Source organism: Garra rufa, chromosome 4 (genome assembly GCF_049309525.1).
Source record: "Garra rufa chromosome 4, GarRuf1.0, whole genome shotgun sequence".
NCBI classification, from domain to species: Eukaryota; Metazoa; Chordata; class Actinopteri; order Cypriniformes; family Cyprinidae; genus Garra; species Garra rufa.
This window is the reverse complement of record NC_133364.1, coordinates 37,626,131-37,643,910: the sequence shown is the minus strand read 5'-3', so window position 1 is coordinate 37,643,910 and position 17,780 is coordinate 37,626,131. Positions and strand designations below refer to the sequence as shown.

Below are 17,780 nucleotides of genomic sequence, written 5' to 3'. Positions count from 1 at the left end.
GTGATATATCGTTGATGAAATTTCTTCCAATATATTGAATATCGTAGATATCGCGAATCGTGATATTATCATTATCGTGGGCCACATATCGCCACAGAATTGAATTGTGAGTTACCTGTATCGTCCCACCCCTAGCCTCCACAACCTTTGTAAGGATGCGAGGCGATAGCCCACAGGTCTTGTACCAAAATGCCCGACCTTCGAAGGCAAACTGTAGGAACTGCCTGTGTCTTGAAAGGATTGAGACATGGAAGTACACATCTTTCAGTTCTATTGCCACAAACCAATCCTGTTCCTTGACACATGTGATCATGTGTTTGAGGGTTAGCATCTTGAAAGGGAGCTTGTGTAGGGCCTGATTCAAGTCCCTCAAATCTAAGATCTGAGATCTTCTTCTTCTTCTTATGAAATTAAGGTGGTGTGTTCTGTCTAAATGTTCCGACACTATCCATAAATTCATATCAACAGTTCTAGTTGCCTGCTGTGTTCTACCCAACTTTTGTGAGAGACAAATCATCATATATTCATTAGGAACAGCCACTGGAACCACTGGCACAGCCTGGCTTAACATCAGTGCAATGCTGTACCCAGTAATGAGGCCCTGGCAATTTGAGATGCTCATGTTCAACAGATAAGCAGAGTTTACGCCAGCACTCCTTAGGAAAAAATAGAGATGTAAATAATTAATGTAAAGTACAGCAGTTGAATTTAAAAAGTTAATGAAGTTGTTTAACAAGGAATTGTGATGTTTTTTTTTTTACTTGTTAATCCAGCAAAGGAAGTTGAGTTCCCCCATTTATCAGCTAGACATGGGCAAATAGTTTCAGCAGTAGGAAAGATTCCACTTGGATGCAAATCCACACTTTTGAAATATGTTGTTTCATTTCATAGGCAGCTTTTTATGATTTTGAAGGGTGATGTTAAATAATTAAACAGTGCTCAAATTTAATATTTAATATTTTGAATATGTAATTTTTGCCACAACTGAGACTATGAAATGCTTTAGATGTGGAGAGACTGGAGCCCCCCAAATAAGAGAAAATAATCAAAATGGCGCAAAGGTCATGAAGGAAACTGAGCAAACTTTAAGTACACATAAGTATAAACATATAAAACATAGGTTAATGAGAAGAGTATTGACATTGATTCAAAGACACTAGATGAAGAAATTATTAAAGAAGTGGTAGAAGCTGTGGTAGACGAGGAGAGTGTAATAATGGAAGATGAAAAAAGTGATCAAGGTCACAGTTGTTAAAAGGAAATCAAAAGAAAGTCAAAAGAGGTAAAAAAAAATAATGATTAGTCAAGAATCAATAAAGGTGGGAGAATATTATAGTACAGAGTAATCTTCTGATGTCTCTACTGATGCTTCTTCTTTGGATTTTATTTTTTTATCATTTACCTATTTAATTAGCTTTTTCCTAATTCATAAAAAAAACTACCTTGCCATGTGTACTGTGCTAGACTAATTGAGACTTGTCACTGCACTTACTGCAACTACTAACTGTTGCTCTCTTGTTGGTTTGATTGCGTCTATTGTTCTCATCATTTAGATACAAGCATCTGCTAAATAATTAAATGTAAATGTAAATCCAACAAGGTGGCACTTATGGAACAGCTGAAATATCGTCTTGATATAGACCAAGATTACGGCGCGTACACATCGCGGGGCTCAGTGTCTCGTTAGTTTCTGCAAATTTGCAGTATTTTACCTGCTCATCTCGGGTCTGTTCGTACAGAACAGTCGTGCCTTTACATCGTACACCCGACAGGAGCTTTGGATATTGGTCTATACATTCCCGACAATCAGCAATCTTGACTCGTCCATGAGATCGCCAAAACACCCGAGGATGCGCACTCTACCCGGCCGGGCGGAAGTGCTCGTACGTGGCGTCGAGACCATAAACAAAGACGGGGGAAGCGCATAGGGCTAAGAGCTAAGCTAAAGCTAACACCACACTGGCTCTCTTTACCCAGCATTTACCTCACTAATGTATGGTCGCTGGTGAACAAAATGGAAAAGATTCATCAATCACAGCAAGAGACTTTGGAACTGCAATGTCATTATCTTCACTGAAACATGAAACTTTGTAAAATGCTAAAATGCTTCAGGAATGGTTGGAGGAGCACAACAACGTGTTTGAGGTGTTGACCTAGCCTCCGAATTCCCCATATCTCAATCCAATTGAGCATCTGTAGGAAAGGCAAGCCAACAGGAGAACAAGACGACAGCTGATATCGGACAAAGGCAAAGTTAGGCTGTAGAGCCAGGGAGATGGACCAGCACCAGACAATGGCAACACTGGAAATATGTAGAACAGTGGCCAGGGCAGAATAGGATGGAGGAAAAGGACAAAACACAAGACAACAAGAATTAGAGAAACTAGAGAAAATAAAATAAATATCCAATTTGTCTGGAACTGCAAAAACTGAAGTTACAAACAAACAAAGAGGCAAAATCCAGAAATCAAAAATAAGGACGGGGAAAACTAGAAAAAAGCTAAACTTAACTTGAGTACGAAGGATAAACTAGAAAAGTAAAAAGACTAGATACAAAACTAATCTGGCAAGACCAACAAAAATAAAACACATATCAACTAGGCTAGACTGATCAATAAGGACAGTAAATCTATTGAACAAACCTTAATCACAGGAAAGGCTCAGAAATCAAGCAATGTTCACACACAACTAACTAGCAGAGACATGAGGGTAAGGAGCACAATATAAAGGGACTAGAGCACATGAGGATCAGGTGAGCACAATCAGGTAAACAAGATCTATGCTGCTTTCATGCCATGTCGTCATTCCAAGATGACAGCACATGACATTCTACTCTAAGTTATGTGTTTCTATGGCAACACTATCAACGCCAATGCCCCCAAATCTTGTAATTACAACCTGTAAACTCTGAATGTTCTGAGCTTTACGACTTCGACCAGTGACGGCTGTACCACCTGACCACCCGACAGGTTCATTTTGGCGCTACTTAGGTGCTAACTCTGAGTCAGAGAACATAGAAAGCTATGAGTAAAATGTCACGTGCTGTCATCTCGGAATTACTTTAATTACGAAATGGCGTGAAGGCAGCACTAGACAAGGGCTAAACAAAGGGGCATGGTAAAGGGGGCAGCCATGGCCTAATGGTTAGAGAGTCGGACTTGTAACCCAAAGGTTGCAGGTTCGAGTCTCAGGTCCTGCAGGGATTGTAGGTGGGGGGAGTGAATGTACAGCACTCTCTCCATCCTCAATACCACCGTACCCCCAGGCTGCCCACTGCTCCGGGTGTGTGTCACGGTGTGTGTGTGTTCACTACTGTGTGTGTGCACTTGGATGGGTTAAATGCAGAGCACAAATTCCTAGTATGGGTCACCATACTTGGCCTCACTTCACCTCCTTTCCTTTCCTTTCCTAAAGGGAAACAAGGGGGCAGGGCAAGAGGAGCACATGGCCAAGAAAGACAAAGCCATAAGACATAAGACAAACAAGGACACATTAAACAAAGACAAAATAGACATGACTGTCAAGGCAGGACCCTGACAACATTTTGCTTAAAACAAAATTAAAAATGTTATGTCATTTTGCTTGTTTAGTAAATGCATCTTAATTTAAGAATTTTTTTATATTTTGACTAGAAACAAGACAAAAATATTAAGTAAGATAAACCTTTTTTTGTAGTGTAGGAAGGTGGTCATTATGTTATGCCTGATCGGCATATATAACATTAGAGCACAAGAAATCCAAATCTATTAGCAGTCAGCTTTGTCCCTCTTGTCATTGAATTCTTTATCTTCCACACTGAGCTCTACGATCATTAGCTCTCAAACAGACACACAAAAAGCTCAGTATATTTGTCTCAGGCACCTCTCCTGCTCACCTCCAGAAATGTGATTTCCCCCATTTTGATGCTTTGGTTAGAAAGCACATGCTAAAATAAAAAAATGTGATCATGTTTTGCAAGTGGAGTGATTGTTTTCAGTGTTACTTACCGAACTGAACTGGATTCTTTAACCACTGGTAACAGATTCTGGAGAACTCTATCTCCTGCATGTTGTGCTCCAATAAATGGTTTTAGATCAAACACATCTATCTTCTGCTCTGATGTCAGCAACACATAAACCAGAGCTGACCACTGTGAAGAGAAGAGTTTGGCTTTTTTTATTCCTCCATATTCCAGATAATATTTGATCTCCTGCATCAGTGAATCATCACCCAGTTCATTCAGACAGTGGAACAGATTCATGGATTTCTCTGGATAGCGATTCTGCCTGATCTTCTGTTTGATGTACTGAACTGTTTCCTCTTTGTTGTATGTGCAGCTTCCTGTCTGTGTCAGTAGTTTTCGTAAGAGAGTCTGATTGGACTCCACTGAAAGACCCAGAAGGAAACGCAGGAAAAGATCCAGATGTCCATTAGTACTCTGTAAATCTTCATCCACAGCTCTCTGATGCAGCTCAGATAATGAACTATATTTCTTTTGGTTAAAAGTCATATGCAGCAACCTTTGTTCAGTTTGGTCAAACACATATATGTTATTGATTGTACAGGAGAGGTGTGCATATAGAGCTGCTAGATGTTCCTGAATGCTCAGATGAACAAAGCAGAAGACTTCCACCTTATTTAAGCCCAACTCCTCTCTGAAGATCTGAGTGCACAATCCTGAGTACACTGATGCTTCTGTCTCATCAATGCCACACTCTCTCAGATCTTCCTCATAGAAGATCAGGTTTCCTTTCACAAGCTGCTGGAAAGCCAGTTTCCCCAGTTTGAGGATCATCTCTTCATCTGTCACCTTCTTCTCATAGTCCTTCTCATGTTTGATGTTGGTCTGAAGGATCAGGAAGTGTGTGTACATTTGAGTGAGGGTCTTGGGAATCTCTCCACTCTCTGCTGGACTCAACATCTTCTCTAGAACAGCGGCTGAGATCCAGCAGAACACTGGGATGTGGCACATGATGTAGAGGCTCCTTGATGACTTCAGGTGTGAGATGATCCTGTCGGCCAGACTCTGATCACTGATTCTCTTCCTGAAGTATTCCTCCTTCTGTGGCTCATTGAATCCTCGTACCTCTGTCACTCGATGGACACAACCAAAGGGGATGAGATCAGCTGCTGCTGGTCTGGAGGTGATCCAAATGAGAGCAGAGGGAAGCAGATTCCCCACAATCAGGTTCTTCAGCAGCATGTGCACTGATGTCTCTTTGTTTGCATCTTGTAGAATCTCATTTCTTCGCAAATATAAGGGTAGATAACATTCATCCAGACCATCAAAGATGAACAAGACTTTATATTCATCACTGGATATTTCTATTTCTTTTGTTTCAGGGAAAAAGACATGAAGAAGACCTGAAAGGCTGAGTGTGTTGTCCTTCATCAAGTTGATTTCTCTGAAAGGAAGTGGAAATATGAGCTGTATGTCCTGATTCTCTTTCCCTTCAGCCCAGTCCAGGATGAACTTCTGGACAGAGACTGTTTTTCCAATGCCAGCGACTCCCTTTGTCAGCACAGTTTTGATGGCTTTGTCTTGTCCAGGTAAAGGTCTAAAGATGTGATTGCATTTGATGGCTGTGTCTTCTGTTGCTGTTCTCCTGGATTGTGTCTCAATCTGTCTAACCTCATGCTCATTACTGATCTCTCCACTCTCACTCTCTGTGATGTAGAGCTCTGTGTATATCTCATTCAGGAGTGTTGGCTTTCCCTGCATTGCTGTTCCCTCAAACAGATGGCCAAACTTATTCCTCAGATTTGATCTAAATGTGTTGAGTACTTCATAGCTGTAAAATTAAAATACCAAATTAGTATATGAGTTAAATGGCACAATGTCTGAAGTATTCTGAACCAAATTGTTAGATCATATCTCTTTAAGAAATGTTATACCTGAGACCAGGCCGTGAATCTCCTCTCTTGACTTGTTCTTTACAAACCATAGATGTGTCCCTCCTCATAGACTCACACCTGGACTCTGGTTTTAATCTCTTCTGCTGAACTGAACTAAAACAGAGAGATATTAAAGCTAATATTTTAAATTACAGTTTGCAACAAAAAAATAATAATTTATTACTAGAGAATTAAAATGGCACTGTTCATGCATACACTTTTCATACAAAATAATATAAAATGTTCTAATAATTTTATAATATTATAAAGTGTCATGCCATAGGCTAATCATGTTTTTACAAATGTTACACTGTACCTCAGACCAGGCTGTGAATCTGCACTCTTAAACGTCATTGGTGGATCCATAGACATGTCACTCTTCATAGACAAACAGCTGAATTCTGATCTCTTCTGCTGAACTGAACTAAAACAGAGAAAGATTAAAGCTAAACTTTTGGTAACACTTTAGAATAGGGCACACATATTCACTATTAACTACGACTTGTCCCTCAACAAATTCCTAATTTGCTGCTTATTAATAGATAGTGCTGTAGTTGTTAAGTTTAGGCATTGGTACGGTGGCCGAGAGAGGCCAACGCGCTGCAAACAAGAAAACACATGCAAACAGAAAAAACGAAAACAAATTAAGAAAACATCTTCATCAGTTTGACAACACAGGCGCTGCAAATCCTCGCAACGCAAACACAAATACGGAAACGCGCTGCAAATTCTCACAACACAACCAAACTCAGAAACGCGCTGCGAACACACGGAGGCACTGCGAACACACGAACGCGCTGCATATAGATCGGTCCACAACGGAAATGTTTCAGGGGGACCTCAAAAAGTGACGAACCCATCTGGGACCTGATTATTTTTTCAGCGGCTGTTGGTCAGAGCAGAGGTGTTATCGGTGAACTATCGCCTTTTAGTGATAGTATAGTATCACTTAAAGGTGATAGTGATATAAATAATCAGGTAATATAGTGATATAAATAATCAGGTCCCAGATGAGTTCGTCACTTTTTGAGGTCCCCCTGAAACATTTCCGTTGTGGACCGATCTATATGCAGCGCGTTTGTTAGTTTGCAGCGCCCTCGTGTGTTCGCAGCGCGTTTCTGAGTTTGGTTGTGTTGTGAGAATTTGCAGCGCGTTTCTGTATTTGTGTTTGCGTTGCGAGGATTTGCAGCGCCTGTGTTGTCAAACTGATGAAGATGTTTTCTTAATTTGTTGTCGTTTTTTTCTGTTTGCATGTGTTTTCTTGTTTGCAGCGCGTTGGCCTCTCTCGGCCACCGTACATTGGGTAGAATTAGGGATGTAGAGTAAGTTCACGTAGAATAAGGCATTAATATGTGCTTAATTAGTACTAATACATGGCTAATATTCTAGTAATATGCATGCCAATAAGCAACTAGTTAAGAAACCATAAAATAAAGTCTAATCTTTAAAACTACTGTTTGCAACAAATTAACTGTTGATTTATCATTACAAATTCACTTTAAAGAGCACTTTACAATACATACACTGTTTATATAAGATAATATAAAACATAATAATTTTTATAACAATATAAAATGTCTTGCTGTAGGCCAGGGGTTGCAAACTCTAAAACTAATTAATTTAAAACTCATCTGTCAGTAGCTTTGTAGTTACCTTTCAAACCTTGATCAGCTTGTTCAGGTATGTTTGATTTGGGTTGAAGCAAAACTCTGCATGGCTGCGGCTCTCAAGGACCAACATTCACCACCCCTGTTATAGACTAATCATGTTTTTATACAAATGTTATACCTCAGACCATGCTGTGATTCTCCACTCTTAAACGTCATTGGTGGATCCATAGACTGGTCACTCTTCATAGACACACAGCTGGGCTCTGCTTCTGATCTCTTCTGCTGAACTGAACTAAAACAGAGATTAAAGCTAAACATTTAAATTACTGTTTGCAAATAATTAACTGTTAATTTCACCAAATTCACTTCAAAGAGTACTTTACCAGTACATACACTGTTTATACAAAATAACATAAAATGTTATCATTTTATAATAATATAAAATGGCATGCTATAGGCTTATGATCTTTTTATATAAATGTTTTACCTCAGACCAGGCTGTGAATCTCCACTCTTAAACGTCATTGGTGGATCCATAGACTGGTCACTCTTCATAGACACACAGCTGGGCTCTGCTTCTGATCTCTTCTGCTGAACTGAACTAAAACAGAGATTAAAGCTAAACATTTAAATTACTGTTTGCAACAAATTAACTGTTAATTTCACCAAATTCACTTCAAAGAGTACTTTACCAGTACATACACTGTTTATACAAAATAACATAAAATGTTATCATTTTATAATAATATAAAATGGCATGCTATAGGCTTATGATCTTTTTATATAAATGTTTTACCTCAGACCAGGCTGTGAATCTCCACTCTTAAACGTCATTGGTGGATCCATAGACTGGTCACTCTTCATAGACACACAGCTGGGCTCTGCTTCTGATCTCTTCTGCTGAACTGAACTAAAACAGAGATTAAAGCTAAACATTTAAATTACTGTTTGCAACAAATTAACTGTTAATTTCACCAAATTCACTTCAAAGAGTACTTTACCAGTACATACACTGTTTATACAAAATAACATAAAATGTTATCATTTTATAATAATATAAAATGGCATGCTATAGGCTTATGATCTTTTTATATAAATGTTTTACCTCAGACCAGGCTGTGAATCTCCACTCTTAAACGTCATTGGTGGATCCATAGACTGGTCACTCTTCATAGACACACAGCTGGACTCTGCTTTTGATCTCTTCTGCTGAACTGAACTAAAACAGAGAGAGAGAGTATTGTATTCAATAAACCAAATATACATGATCATTTAAATATCACTTTATAATCATTTCATAAACTGGTTATAACTGTGTTTTTAACTGTGATAGTGTATGAAACTATAAATACTATAATACTAATTTTATACAAATATAACCTTAAATAAGGCTGCGTCTCTCCACTGTTAAACGTCATTGGTGGATCCATAGACTGGTCACTCTTCATAGACACACAGCTATGCTCTGCTTCTGATCTCTTCTGATGAATTGAACTAAAACAGAACAGATTTAAATCATTTTAATATACTTAAGGATTCTTTATGGTATTATTGTTTTCAACATAAAAACTTGATCAAAAAAACTAAACTTATTTTTTTTTTATATAATGTAACATAACATAAGTGTTACTCAAAGTACCTGAATCCTGACATAGAATCTTCATCTCCAGATGTTTGTGTTTCATCCATGATGGATCTGAACAGTTTGATCTCTGCTACTGACTCTAGATGAAACTAACAATCAAAACATTACAGTAATTAAAAAGCCTTATATCTTTTTAAATCATTCTATTAAACACATATAGAGATATTCTGTATTGTAAAGAATCAGTTATGTGTGTTTAAAATGGCAAAACATCTACATTTACTTTACAAAACATTTACATTTACTTTTATATCATTCTTAACACTTCATTCCACTGGATCTCAAGGCAAATTCACACATTTTCACACTTTTTCCAAACAGCAGATTTTTTGTTTTGAATTCTTAGACTTCAAATATTCCGTTTTTAAAAATAGAGCTTCAAGTTTTCAAGATGAAGATGATATTTGTAACATCAAATTCTATGTTCAAAATTCAACACGCAGAAATGCAGATCCTACAGAATGTAGGTCAAAGGGTTTTCCACAGGGAAGAGTAGATGATCTCCGAAAAGTCAAACAAAGCATTTACTGTGACCGAGAGGGGACATGTTCGGTTCACTTAGGCTAGTTTTGTCACGGGTGAGTAAGGGAGGTCTGGGTCCAAAAGCAGGTAAGAAATATATTTTAATTAAACACAAATAAACAAACAAAACAAAGGCCAACACGGCACAACAAACAGGATCTAGACTGGAGCAAAGAGAACAGAGACAAACCATCCGGAACGGGCAACATGAAAACAATGCAGACTCACCAGGGTAGTGGAAGTGTGGAGATTATAAAGACACTGGTGATTGTGAACAGCTGGGGAAAGACAGGTGACATAATCAGGACAAGTGAACACTCAGGGAAGTGCAGGGAAGGGAAAACAGCGACCCCAGGTGGCTGAGGGGGGCCCCACAGCCCAGATCATGACATTACCCCCTCCCCACGGAACGGCTTCCAGACGTTCCACGAGTCTGGAGGGTGGAGGAACGGGGGAAGGCAAATCAGGGGGAGGGACGGTGGGCCAGGCCCATGCAACGGAGTCACGCGAGCTGGCCTCGCCGCCAGCGGAGCCTCAGCGGACGCCGCCGCGCCAGGCAAGGAGATAGTGGACGCCGCCGCGTCAGGAAGGGAGATAGCGGTCGCCGCCGCGTCAGGGACTGAGATGGCGGTCACCGCTGCGTCAGGGACGGAGATGGCGGTCGCCGCCGCGTCAGGGATGGAGAAAGCGGTCGCCGCCGCATCAGGGACGGAGATAGCGGTCGCCGCCGCGTCAGGAACAGAGAGAGCGGTCAACGCCGCGTCAGGAGCAGAGAGAGCGGTCAACGCCGCGTCAGGAGCAGAGAGAGCGGTCACCGCCGCGTCAGGAGCAGAGAGAGCGGTCACCGCCGCATCCGGAGCAGAGAGAGCGGTCACCTCCGCGTCAGGAGCAGAGAGAGCGGTCACCGCCACGTCCGGAGCAGAGAGAGCGGTCAACGCTGCGTCAGGAGCAGAGAGAGCGGTCACCGCCGCGTCCGGAGCAGAGAGAGCAGTCACCGCCGCGTCAGGAGCAGAGAGAGCGGTCAACGCCGCGTCAGGAGCAGAGATAGCGGCTGCCGCCGCGCCAGGGATGGAGAAAGCGGTCGCCGCCGCGTCAGGAGCAGAGAGAGCAGTCACCGCCGCATCCGGAGCAGAGAGAGCGGTCACCTCCGCGTCAGCAGCAGAGAGAGCGGTCACCGCCGCGAATGGAGCAGAGAGAGCGGTCAACGCTGCGTCAGGAGCAGAGAGAGCGGTCACCGCCGCGTCCGGAGCAGAGAGAGCAGTCACCGCCGGGTCCGGAACAGAGAGAGCAGTCAACGCCGCGTCAGGAGCAGAGAGAGCGGTCGCCGCCGCGTCAGGGACGGAGAAAGCGGTCGCCGCCACGTCAGGGACATAGAAAGCGGTCGCCGCCGCATCAGGGACGGAGATAGCGGTCGCCGCCGCGTCAGGAACAGAGAGAGCGGTCAACGCTGCGTCAGGAGCAGAGAGAGCGGTCGCCGCCGCGTCAGGGACGGAGAAAGCGGTCGCCGCCGCGTCAGGGACGGAGAAAGCGGTCGCCGCCGCGTCAGGAAGGGAGATAGCGGTCGCCGTCGCGTCAGGGACGGAGAAAGCGGTCGCCGCCGCGTCAGGAAGGGAGATAGCAGTCGCCGCCGCGTTAGGCACGGAGATAGCGGACGCCGCCGCGTTAGGCACGGAGATAGCGGACGCCGCCGTCTTCCCGCGGAAGAGCCACTCCGCCCCCACCTCCAAGCGGGAACGCAGTCGCGCCGTCTCGGCCCTGCAGGCTTCCATCTCGGCCAGGTAAAAGTACAGACTCTCAAAACGAGCAGCCGACGCCTCCTCAAAAGAAATATTCCTCCCCGCTGGACCCATTTGTGGAGTCTGCATTCTGTCACGTGTAACAAGGATGAGGTCTGGGTCCAAATGCAGGGAGAAAGATATTTATTAATTAAACACAAATAAACAAACAAAACAAAGGCCAACACGGCACAACAAACAGGATCTAGACTGGAGCAAAGAGAACAGAGACAAACCATCCGGAACGGGCAACATGAAAACAATGCAGACTCACCAGGGTAGTGGAAGTGTGGAGATTATAAAGACACTGGTGATTGTGAACAGCTGGGAAAAGACAGGTGACATAATCAGGACAAGTGAACACTCAGGGAAGTGCAGGGAAGGGAAAACAGCGACCCCAGGTGGCTGAGGGGGGCCCCACAGCCCAGATCATGACAAGTTTTGTCGTGGTCACAACATATTAACTCGTGGCTACGTGACGCCGTGGTCACAAGATATTATTTCGTGGGAATGTAAGGTAATGACAAAAAGATTTTTACAAAATATTTGTTATCTTTGGCGGCGTCTGCCGCGAAGCACCGTGTTCGTGGAAGCAGCAGGATTTTGGGTGCAGGAGCAGTTTGCTGCTTTCCGCATGTCTCCCATTGAAAATGTACTAGACACCCACGACTGCCGCATCCCCTTTAATCTGCACTTCCAGTAAAAATTCCTTATCGGTAAAACTATTCAGAACCTTCAAGAGATCACAAGAGATTTCAAGCATGATACAAAGCTATAGACAACTACACAACCTATTATAGCCCACAACAGCCTAGATATGTTATGTAGTCTAATTTGCACACACTGGGGAGTCGCTCTCTAAACGTGGGGTATTAAAATTGCCTTTGAATGCACGTGCGCGTTTTTCTTTCGGTTTCGTTTTCGTTTAAACGATTGCGCAAAACTCTCGGCTGCACTGAGCATGCATTCTACAATACAATACAAGAGATTCATTTAACAAAATAATTTGAAGGTGGGGGGGATATAAATGGGATTTCTGATGTGAATGTATTCCGTGTTGTACAGTATATTGAGGCGGAAGTCCCAGAATTGCATCTGACAGAATATATTTCTAATATGCACAAAAGAATTAACAGCAACTTCACCATGTAAAATTCTCCATTGGAGATTCCCCACCTTTTTTTTCCAGAGGAGGTTTATAAAAAACTCTCCACACCAGGTTTTATACTCTCAATCAGACCTAATTTTCTCTCCAAACTGTGTCGACTCTTCCATTTTAAAACTTTCAAATTTAACATTTTAACACAGCTTCTGTAAATTTTTTTGCTGTTGGCCTCATTAATTGTTAGATTATCTATATTCTTCAATAATTCCCCCTCTGCATCTTTAAAATCAGGAATAATATAGACTTCTGGAAAGGAGTCCTTGTTGTTGGGAACCACCTTCCCTTTACCATAGCTTACAAGGAGAGAAATTTATTCTACTGTAAACTTCTGTTTTAAAGATCCAGCAATTTCCCTGCTAATCGTATTGATCTTTCTCCAATACAAGTAGCAACCCTTTGTGAGTCATTTAACTCAGGACCCCCAGCAGCTATCATATGACACAGTTTAACTTTTCTTGCTGTACACATAGCATTTTCAAACCCCCGTGCAGTTTCACTTGACAAATCTAGCTCCAAAAACAATCGGTTCAAGTCAAATGTTCCCCTTCTTTTCTTGAATAAGTTCCATATTTTGAAGACCCCTTTATAAAAAAGGTCAGTCCATTCAGCTGGATTTTGCTAGAGTCCATTAAAAACAAGGCAGAGTCCAATCCCAGGCCTCCAGCTCGACTCAAAATAAAGTTAGCAACGTTTCTTCAGACATGATCTTCCGGTCCAGTTAAAAATCTTTAAATAAACTGTAAGAGAAATGTTGCTCCTCTGCTGACCAGATGTGCCAGTCCTTGTCCCCCTTCCTCCTTAGGGAAAATAGTACACTCTGTGGCACCCAGTGAAACTTAGTAATAAGAGCTTGTAATTTCGCAACAAGTCCACTTGGTGGATCAGTACATGCCAAGCGATGCCAGAATGTTGAAGCCACCAAATTATTGATGACAATTACACGTCCTCTATATCAGTGGTTCTCAATCCTGGTCCTGGGGGACCCCTGCTCTGCACATTTTGCATGTTTCCCTTATTTAACATGACTGAGATCATTAGCTGATTAGTTCAGTTCATGGATCTCTCTCCTCATGAGCTGATGATCTCAATCAGGTGTTAAATAAGGGAAACGTGCAAAATGTGCAGAGCAGGGGTCCCCCAGGACCAGGATTGAGAACCACTGCTCTATATGACATTCTGGGCCACAACCATTTCCATTTTTCTAGTCGTCCTTTCGTTTTCTCTAAAACACCCTCCCAGTTTTTTTTTTTTCTTTTTTTTTTTTTTGCAGTATTGAGTCATCTCCAATGTATACCCCTAAATATTTAAAGCCATTTTTCTTCCATTCAAGTCCAGCAGGTAAAATAGGAAGGCATTTACCTTCCCACTTACCACATACAATAGCTTCACTCTTAGTCCAATTTACCTTAGCTGACAGCCTTCCAAAGTCATCAATTAATACTCTTAGAATATCTAATTCTTCTTGATTATTAACAATAACAACAACATTATCAGCATAAGCCGATAATTTAACTTTAAAATCACATTGTGGTATACTCCAGCCATCAATTTTTGCAATAATTTTTACTAGCAATGGTTCAATTTCCAAAGCATACAACATGCCTGACAAAGCACACCACAAAGCATACAACATGCCTGACAAAGCACACCCTTGCCGGATGCTCCTTGTGATTTTGAAAGGAGCACTTAGGCCACCATTAATTTTCTCCTGTCCTAGTTTTTGCTCATTATCCTTACTCACAATTTCTTCATGATTAGCTCCTTGTTCACTTTTTTTGTGTTCACTTGTCTTCCCGTCTTTTATTCTCATTTAAATCACTATCTCTCTCTTGTTTGTTTTCACTCACATTATCCTCATGTCCATCTCCATCAGAATTATTAATTGTTTCGTGCTCCTTGTTCTCTGGACAAGCACGAACAAGATGCCCTTCACGGTTGCATTTGAAACGTTTTATTGTTTCTGATGTTACATACTGTAGATAACATAGTCAAACTCGTCAACCCTTAACTTCAGTGCAAGATTCAACTCCTGCCCATTATTTAGAATCATATACACTTGTCTTCTAAAAGTAACAACGTGTTTAAGTTGCGCTGATTTACGGTTTAAGGCAATCTTTTTAATCTGCGATACAACCTTCCCGTGCCTTGCCAGCTCTCTTTCAATCAATTCGTCTTTAATGAATGGTGGAACATTTGACAATATGATTTTTTTTTTATTTGCGGACTGTATCAAGGGCATTACCGCTGTATAAGCATTATTTATGACAATTCCACTCGCAATGATCTCATTAACTTTTTTCACGTCATCTAAGAACAGGAAAATTGCGCTGTTCATTCTTGATGCCGACAGAACACTTCTGTGGCCAACAACCCGTGCGAGAGCTAAACTACATTCTTGGCACAACTTTAATCCCATGCCGCCTTGTTAGCTGATCAAGCGTGACACTTTCAGACGCTGCCATTTCAATCAGCACACGCTGATCGACAACGCCTTACTTTCCTTAACTGTAGCAAACTCCAAAAACAAACACAACCGGCTCTACCAAAAAAATAGAAAAGATGGAAAAAAAACTCACTTAGCTCCCAGGCAAACACTCTCACTCCACACACATCCAGCTCCGCCCACTCGCTCCCAGCATGCACTCAGAGAGAGATAGAGAGAGAGAGAGAGAGAGAAAACGTTTGGAGCAAAAACCTTCCGGTTTTAACGGAGCGGAGCACAGTGTCAGTGACGGAGTGATTGACGGATAATATCTAAAACTTGCATTAAAGTTAAGAATGTAAAGATTAAGTTTAATTGGTTATGTAATATTGGAGTTTTGTAAAGAAATGAAAACAAGTCGCACCACAACAATTTCTCGCATTCGCGTAAATGCTCCCAAATATATTTTGAGGTCGCGCAGATTAAATTTGGGGTATATATGCGACCAAAGTGGTGGCAATTTCGAGCCCAGAATCAATAATAACAATTATTTTAGCACTCCCCTGACGTGCTCTCGCATATGAAGAGCGTCTGTGGAGAAATGGACGGAGTGGTCTCATCAAGTGCTATTGCAGGACACTGCTGAATGATGCGCATTAGAGTGGATTTAGAAGTTGGTGTACACAAAGATGACTGATAAAGAAGTGTGTATATGCTGTATACCAATGTATACCCTGTTATCTTGTGGCCACGACATATTATCACGCTTCCACGAGTTAATATGACGTTCCCACAAAATAATACCTTGTGGCCACGGTGTATTATCACGTACCCACGAGTTAACATGTTGTGGCCATGACAAACTAGCCTAGTGAACCAAACATGTCGTTCGACTTTTCGGAGATCATCTACTCTTCCTTGTGCATAACCTCTGACCTACTTTCTGTAAGATCTGAATTTCTGCGTTTTGTTCTGAATTTTTTTAAATTGAAATGTTTGATCTTGAAAACTTAAAGTTGTATTTTTAAAAACTGAATATTTGAAGTCTTAGAATTCAGAACAAAAAAAAATCTGCTGTTTGAAAATACGTCTATTTAAAAAAAAATGCCATTTGAAATTTCAGTTGTTCAATGTTCAATATTCAAGTAAAAAAAAAAAATCTAATTCAGAACTAAGTTAAATCCCAAATAATCTTCAGATTTGTTCAATGACACTTGCCAATAATTCAAATGTGCACAATTCAAACTCAAAAAGATTTGTCATAATATACTGTAAGCTCCATAAGCATCATCATTCACAAACCACTGTTTTTCTTAACAAAAAAGCAAACATGAGCTACTGCGTGTATCCACGGCAGGTCTCTAGTTTGATGGCTGTTAGCTTCGTTTTGTGCAAAAGAAATTTCCCTTAAAAAATTTACATTTTTATAGTGTCATCACCTACGGTAAATCCAATGTTACAGTCATTATAAAAATTATATAATTTTTTTAAAACGTATTTAAAGACCATTAAAGTGAAACATGCCACAATCTCTATTTGTCTATATTTAATCATGTTTCTTGACTGCTTCGTAATTAAGTCATTATTTTGTGCTTACTTACATTAATAAGGACGTGCCTTTGTGTCCCACAGCTGAAGACTTGCTTTGATCAAAATGTTCAGCTATACTAGACGAGTTCTCAAAATGTCCTTGATTTTGCATTACGTAGCCTACATGTAAATTATCACATCAGCAAATAAAAAACACAGTTTGATGATCAGTTTTTTAAAATAAAGGGAAAAAAAAGATCACTTGTAAACGCTGCACTGCTGTAAACTGCTTTCACTTCAATTTTGTCAGCAAGGTTGCCAGATATGTTTGAAAAAAAAAAAAATCGTCATAGTTTTTCCACAGTTTGGTTGCGAGAGTGGCTAGACACTTTAATAACACTTTATAATAAAAATTTTTGTGACATTTTAATAATGATTTTAACATTAATATACATTTATAGATTAATAAGTGCTGTTTTAAGTCATCCAAAAATGTGTTTCTATGTGAAGGAATGATCGTATCATTAGCTAAATAATTATTGATGTATTATCAATCACTTATTTTCACAAATATGTTGCTTTAACTGTTATTAATTATCATCACTTCTGTTGTCAGAAAGATCAGTATGTTTTCATAACCAACATTCCTGAACAGTTAAAAAGCAGCTCCAAACCAATATCCACACAAAATGACAAACATTTGCTTAAGGACCAACACTGTACAGATAATCAGTGAATCAGATCTGTCTTTGTAAGAAAAGACACACAGCAATGATCATCTACATTTATTGAAACGACTAAATCAGGATGCAGGATGCAGTTTCCGCTTCTGTAACTTGTTAGTCTGACACTGACATGTCAAACACAGAAGCAGGAACAGTGTTGCCAGATTGTGCAGGTTCCCTCCTAATTGGGCTTCTTTTGATCAGGTTGGACCAGAGAAAAATGCACTGGGTGGGTTTAGAGCATTAGAAATTTCTTTTAAATAACAAGTGGGATTTTTATTCACTTTTTGTTTGGCAATGTCATTTGAATACATTTGAACATATGTGTAAGTATTAATTATAGAAAAATAATGCGCAATGCAGTTTAACCAGTCAGAGTCAGGTGAGGCAGACCTGTCAATCAATATGCCGCCTTGTGCTGCTGAGACATGATGATTCATGAGTGACGGGTTTTAACATGATTAGGGACCAAATTTGAATTTTTAGATGCATATTCAAGTGACCCCTTATAA

At 40.8% G+C, this 17,780-nt stretch overlaps 1 protein-coding gene across 1 annotated transcript in view; it reads right to left on the bottom strand.

The window, feature by feature from the left end:
* LOC141332926 (NACHT, LRR and PYD domains-containing protein 3-like) overlaps positions 1-16,827 on the bottom strand; it is a 39,608-nt gene extending 22,781 nt beyond the window's left edge. Inside the window, exons 1-10 of the mRNA XM_073837886.1 lie at positions 16,615-16,827; positions 9,124-9,218; positions 8,865-8,978; positions 8,590-8,703; positions 8,281-8,394; positions 7,972-8,085; positions 7,663-7,776; positions 6,191-6,298; positions 5,875-5,988; positions 3,987-5,771 (exon numbers count right to left, since the gene is read on the bottom strand). Of these exons, the coding sequence (XP_073693987.1) occupies positions 3,987-5,771; positions 5,875-5,988; positions 6,191-6,298; positions 7,663-7,776; positions 7,972-8,085; positions 8,281-8,394; positions 8,590-8,703; positions 8,865-8,978; positions 9,124-9,173 (2,627 nt within the window). The 5' untranslated portion in view covers positions 9,174-9,218; positions 16,615-16,827. The remainder of the gene's footprint in view (positions 1-3,986; positions 5,772-5,874; positions 5,989-6,190; positions 6,299-7,662; positions 7,777-7,971; positions 8,086-8,280; positions 8,395-8,589; positions 8,704-8,864; positions 8,979-9,123; positions 9,219-16,614) is intronic.
* Positions 16,828-17,780: the final 953 nt, after the last annotated feature.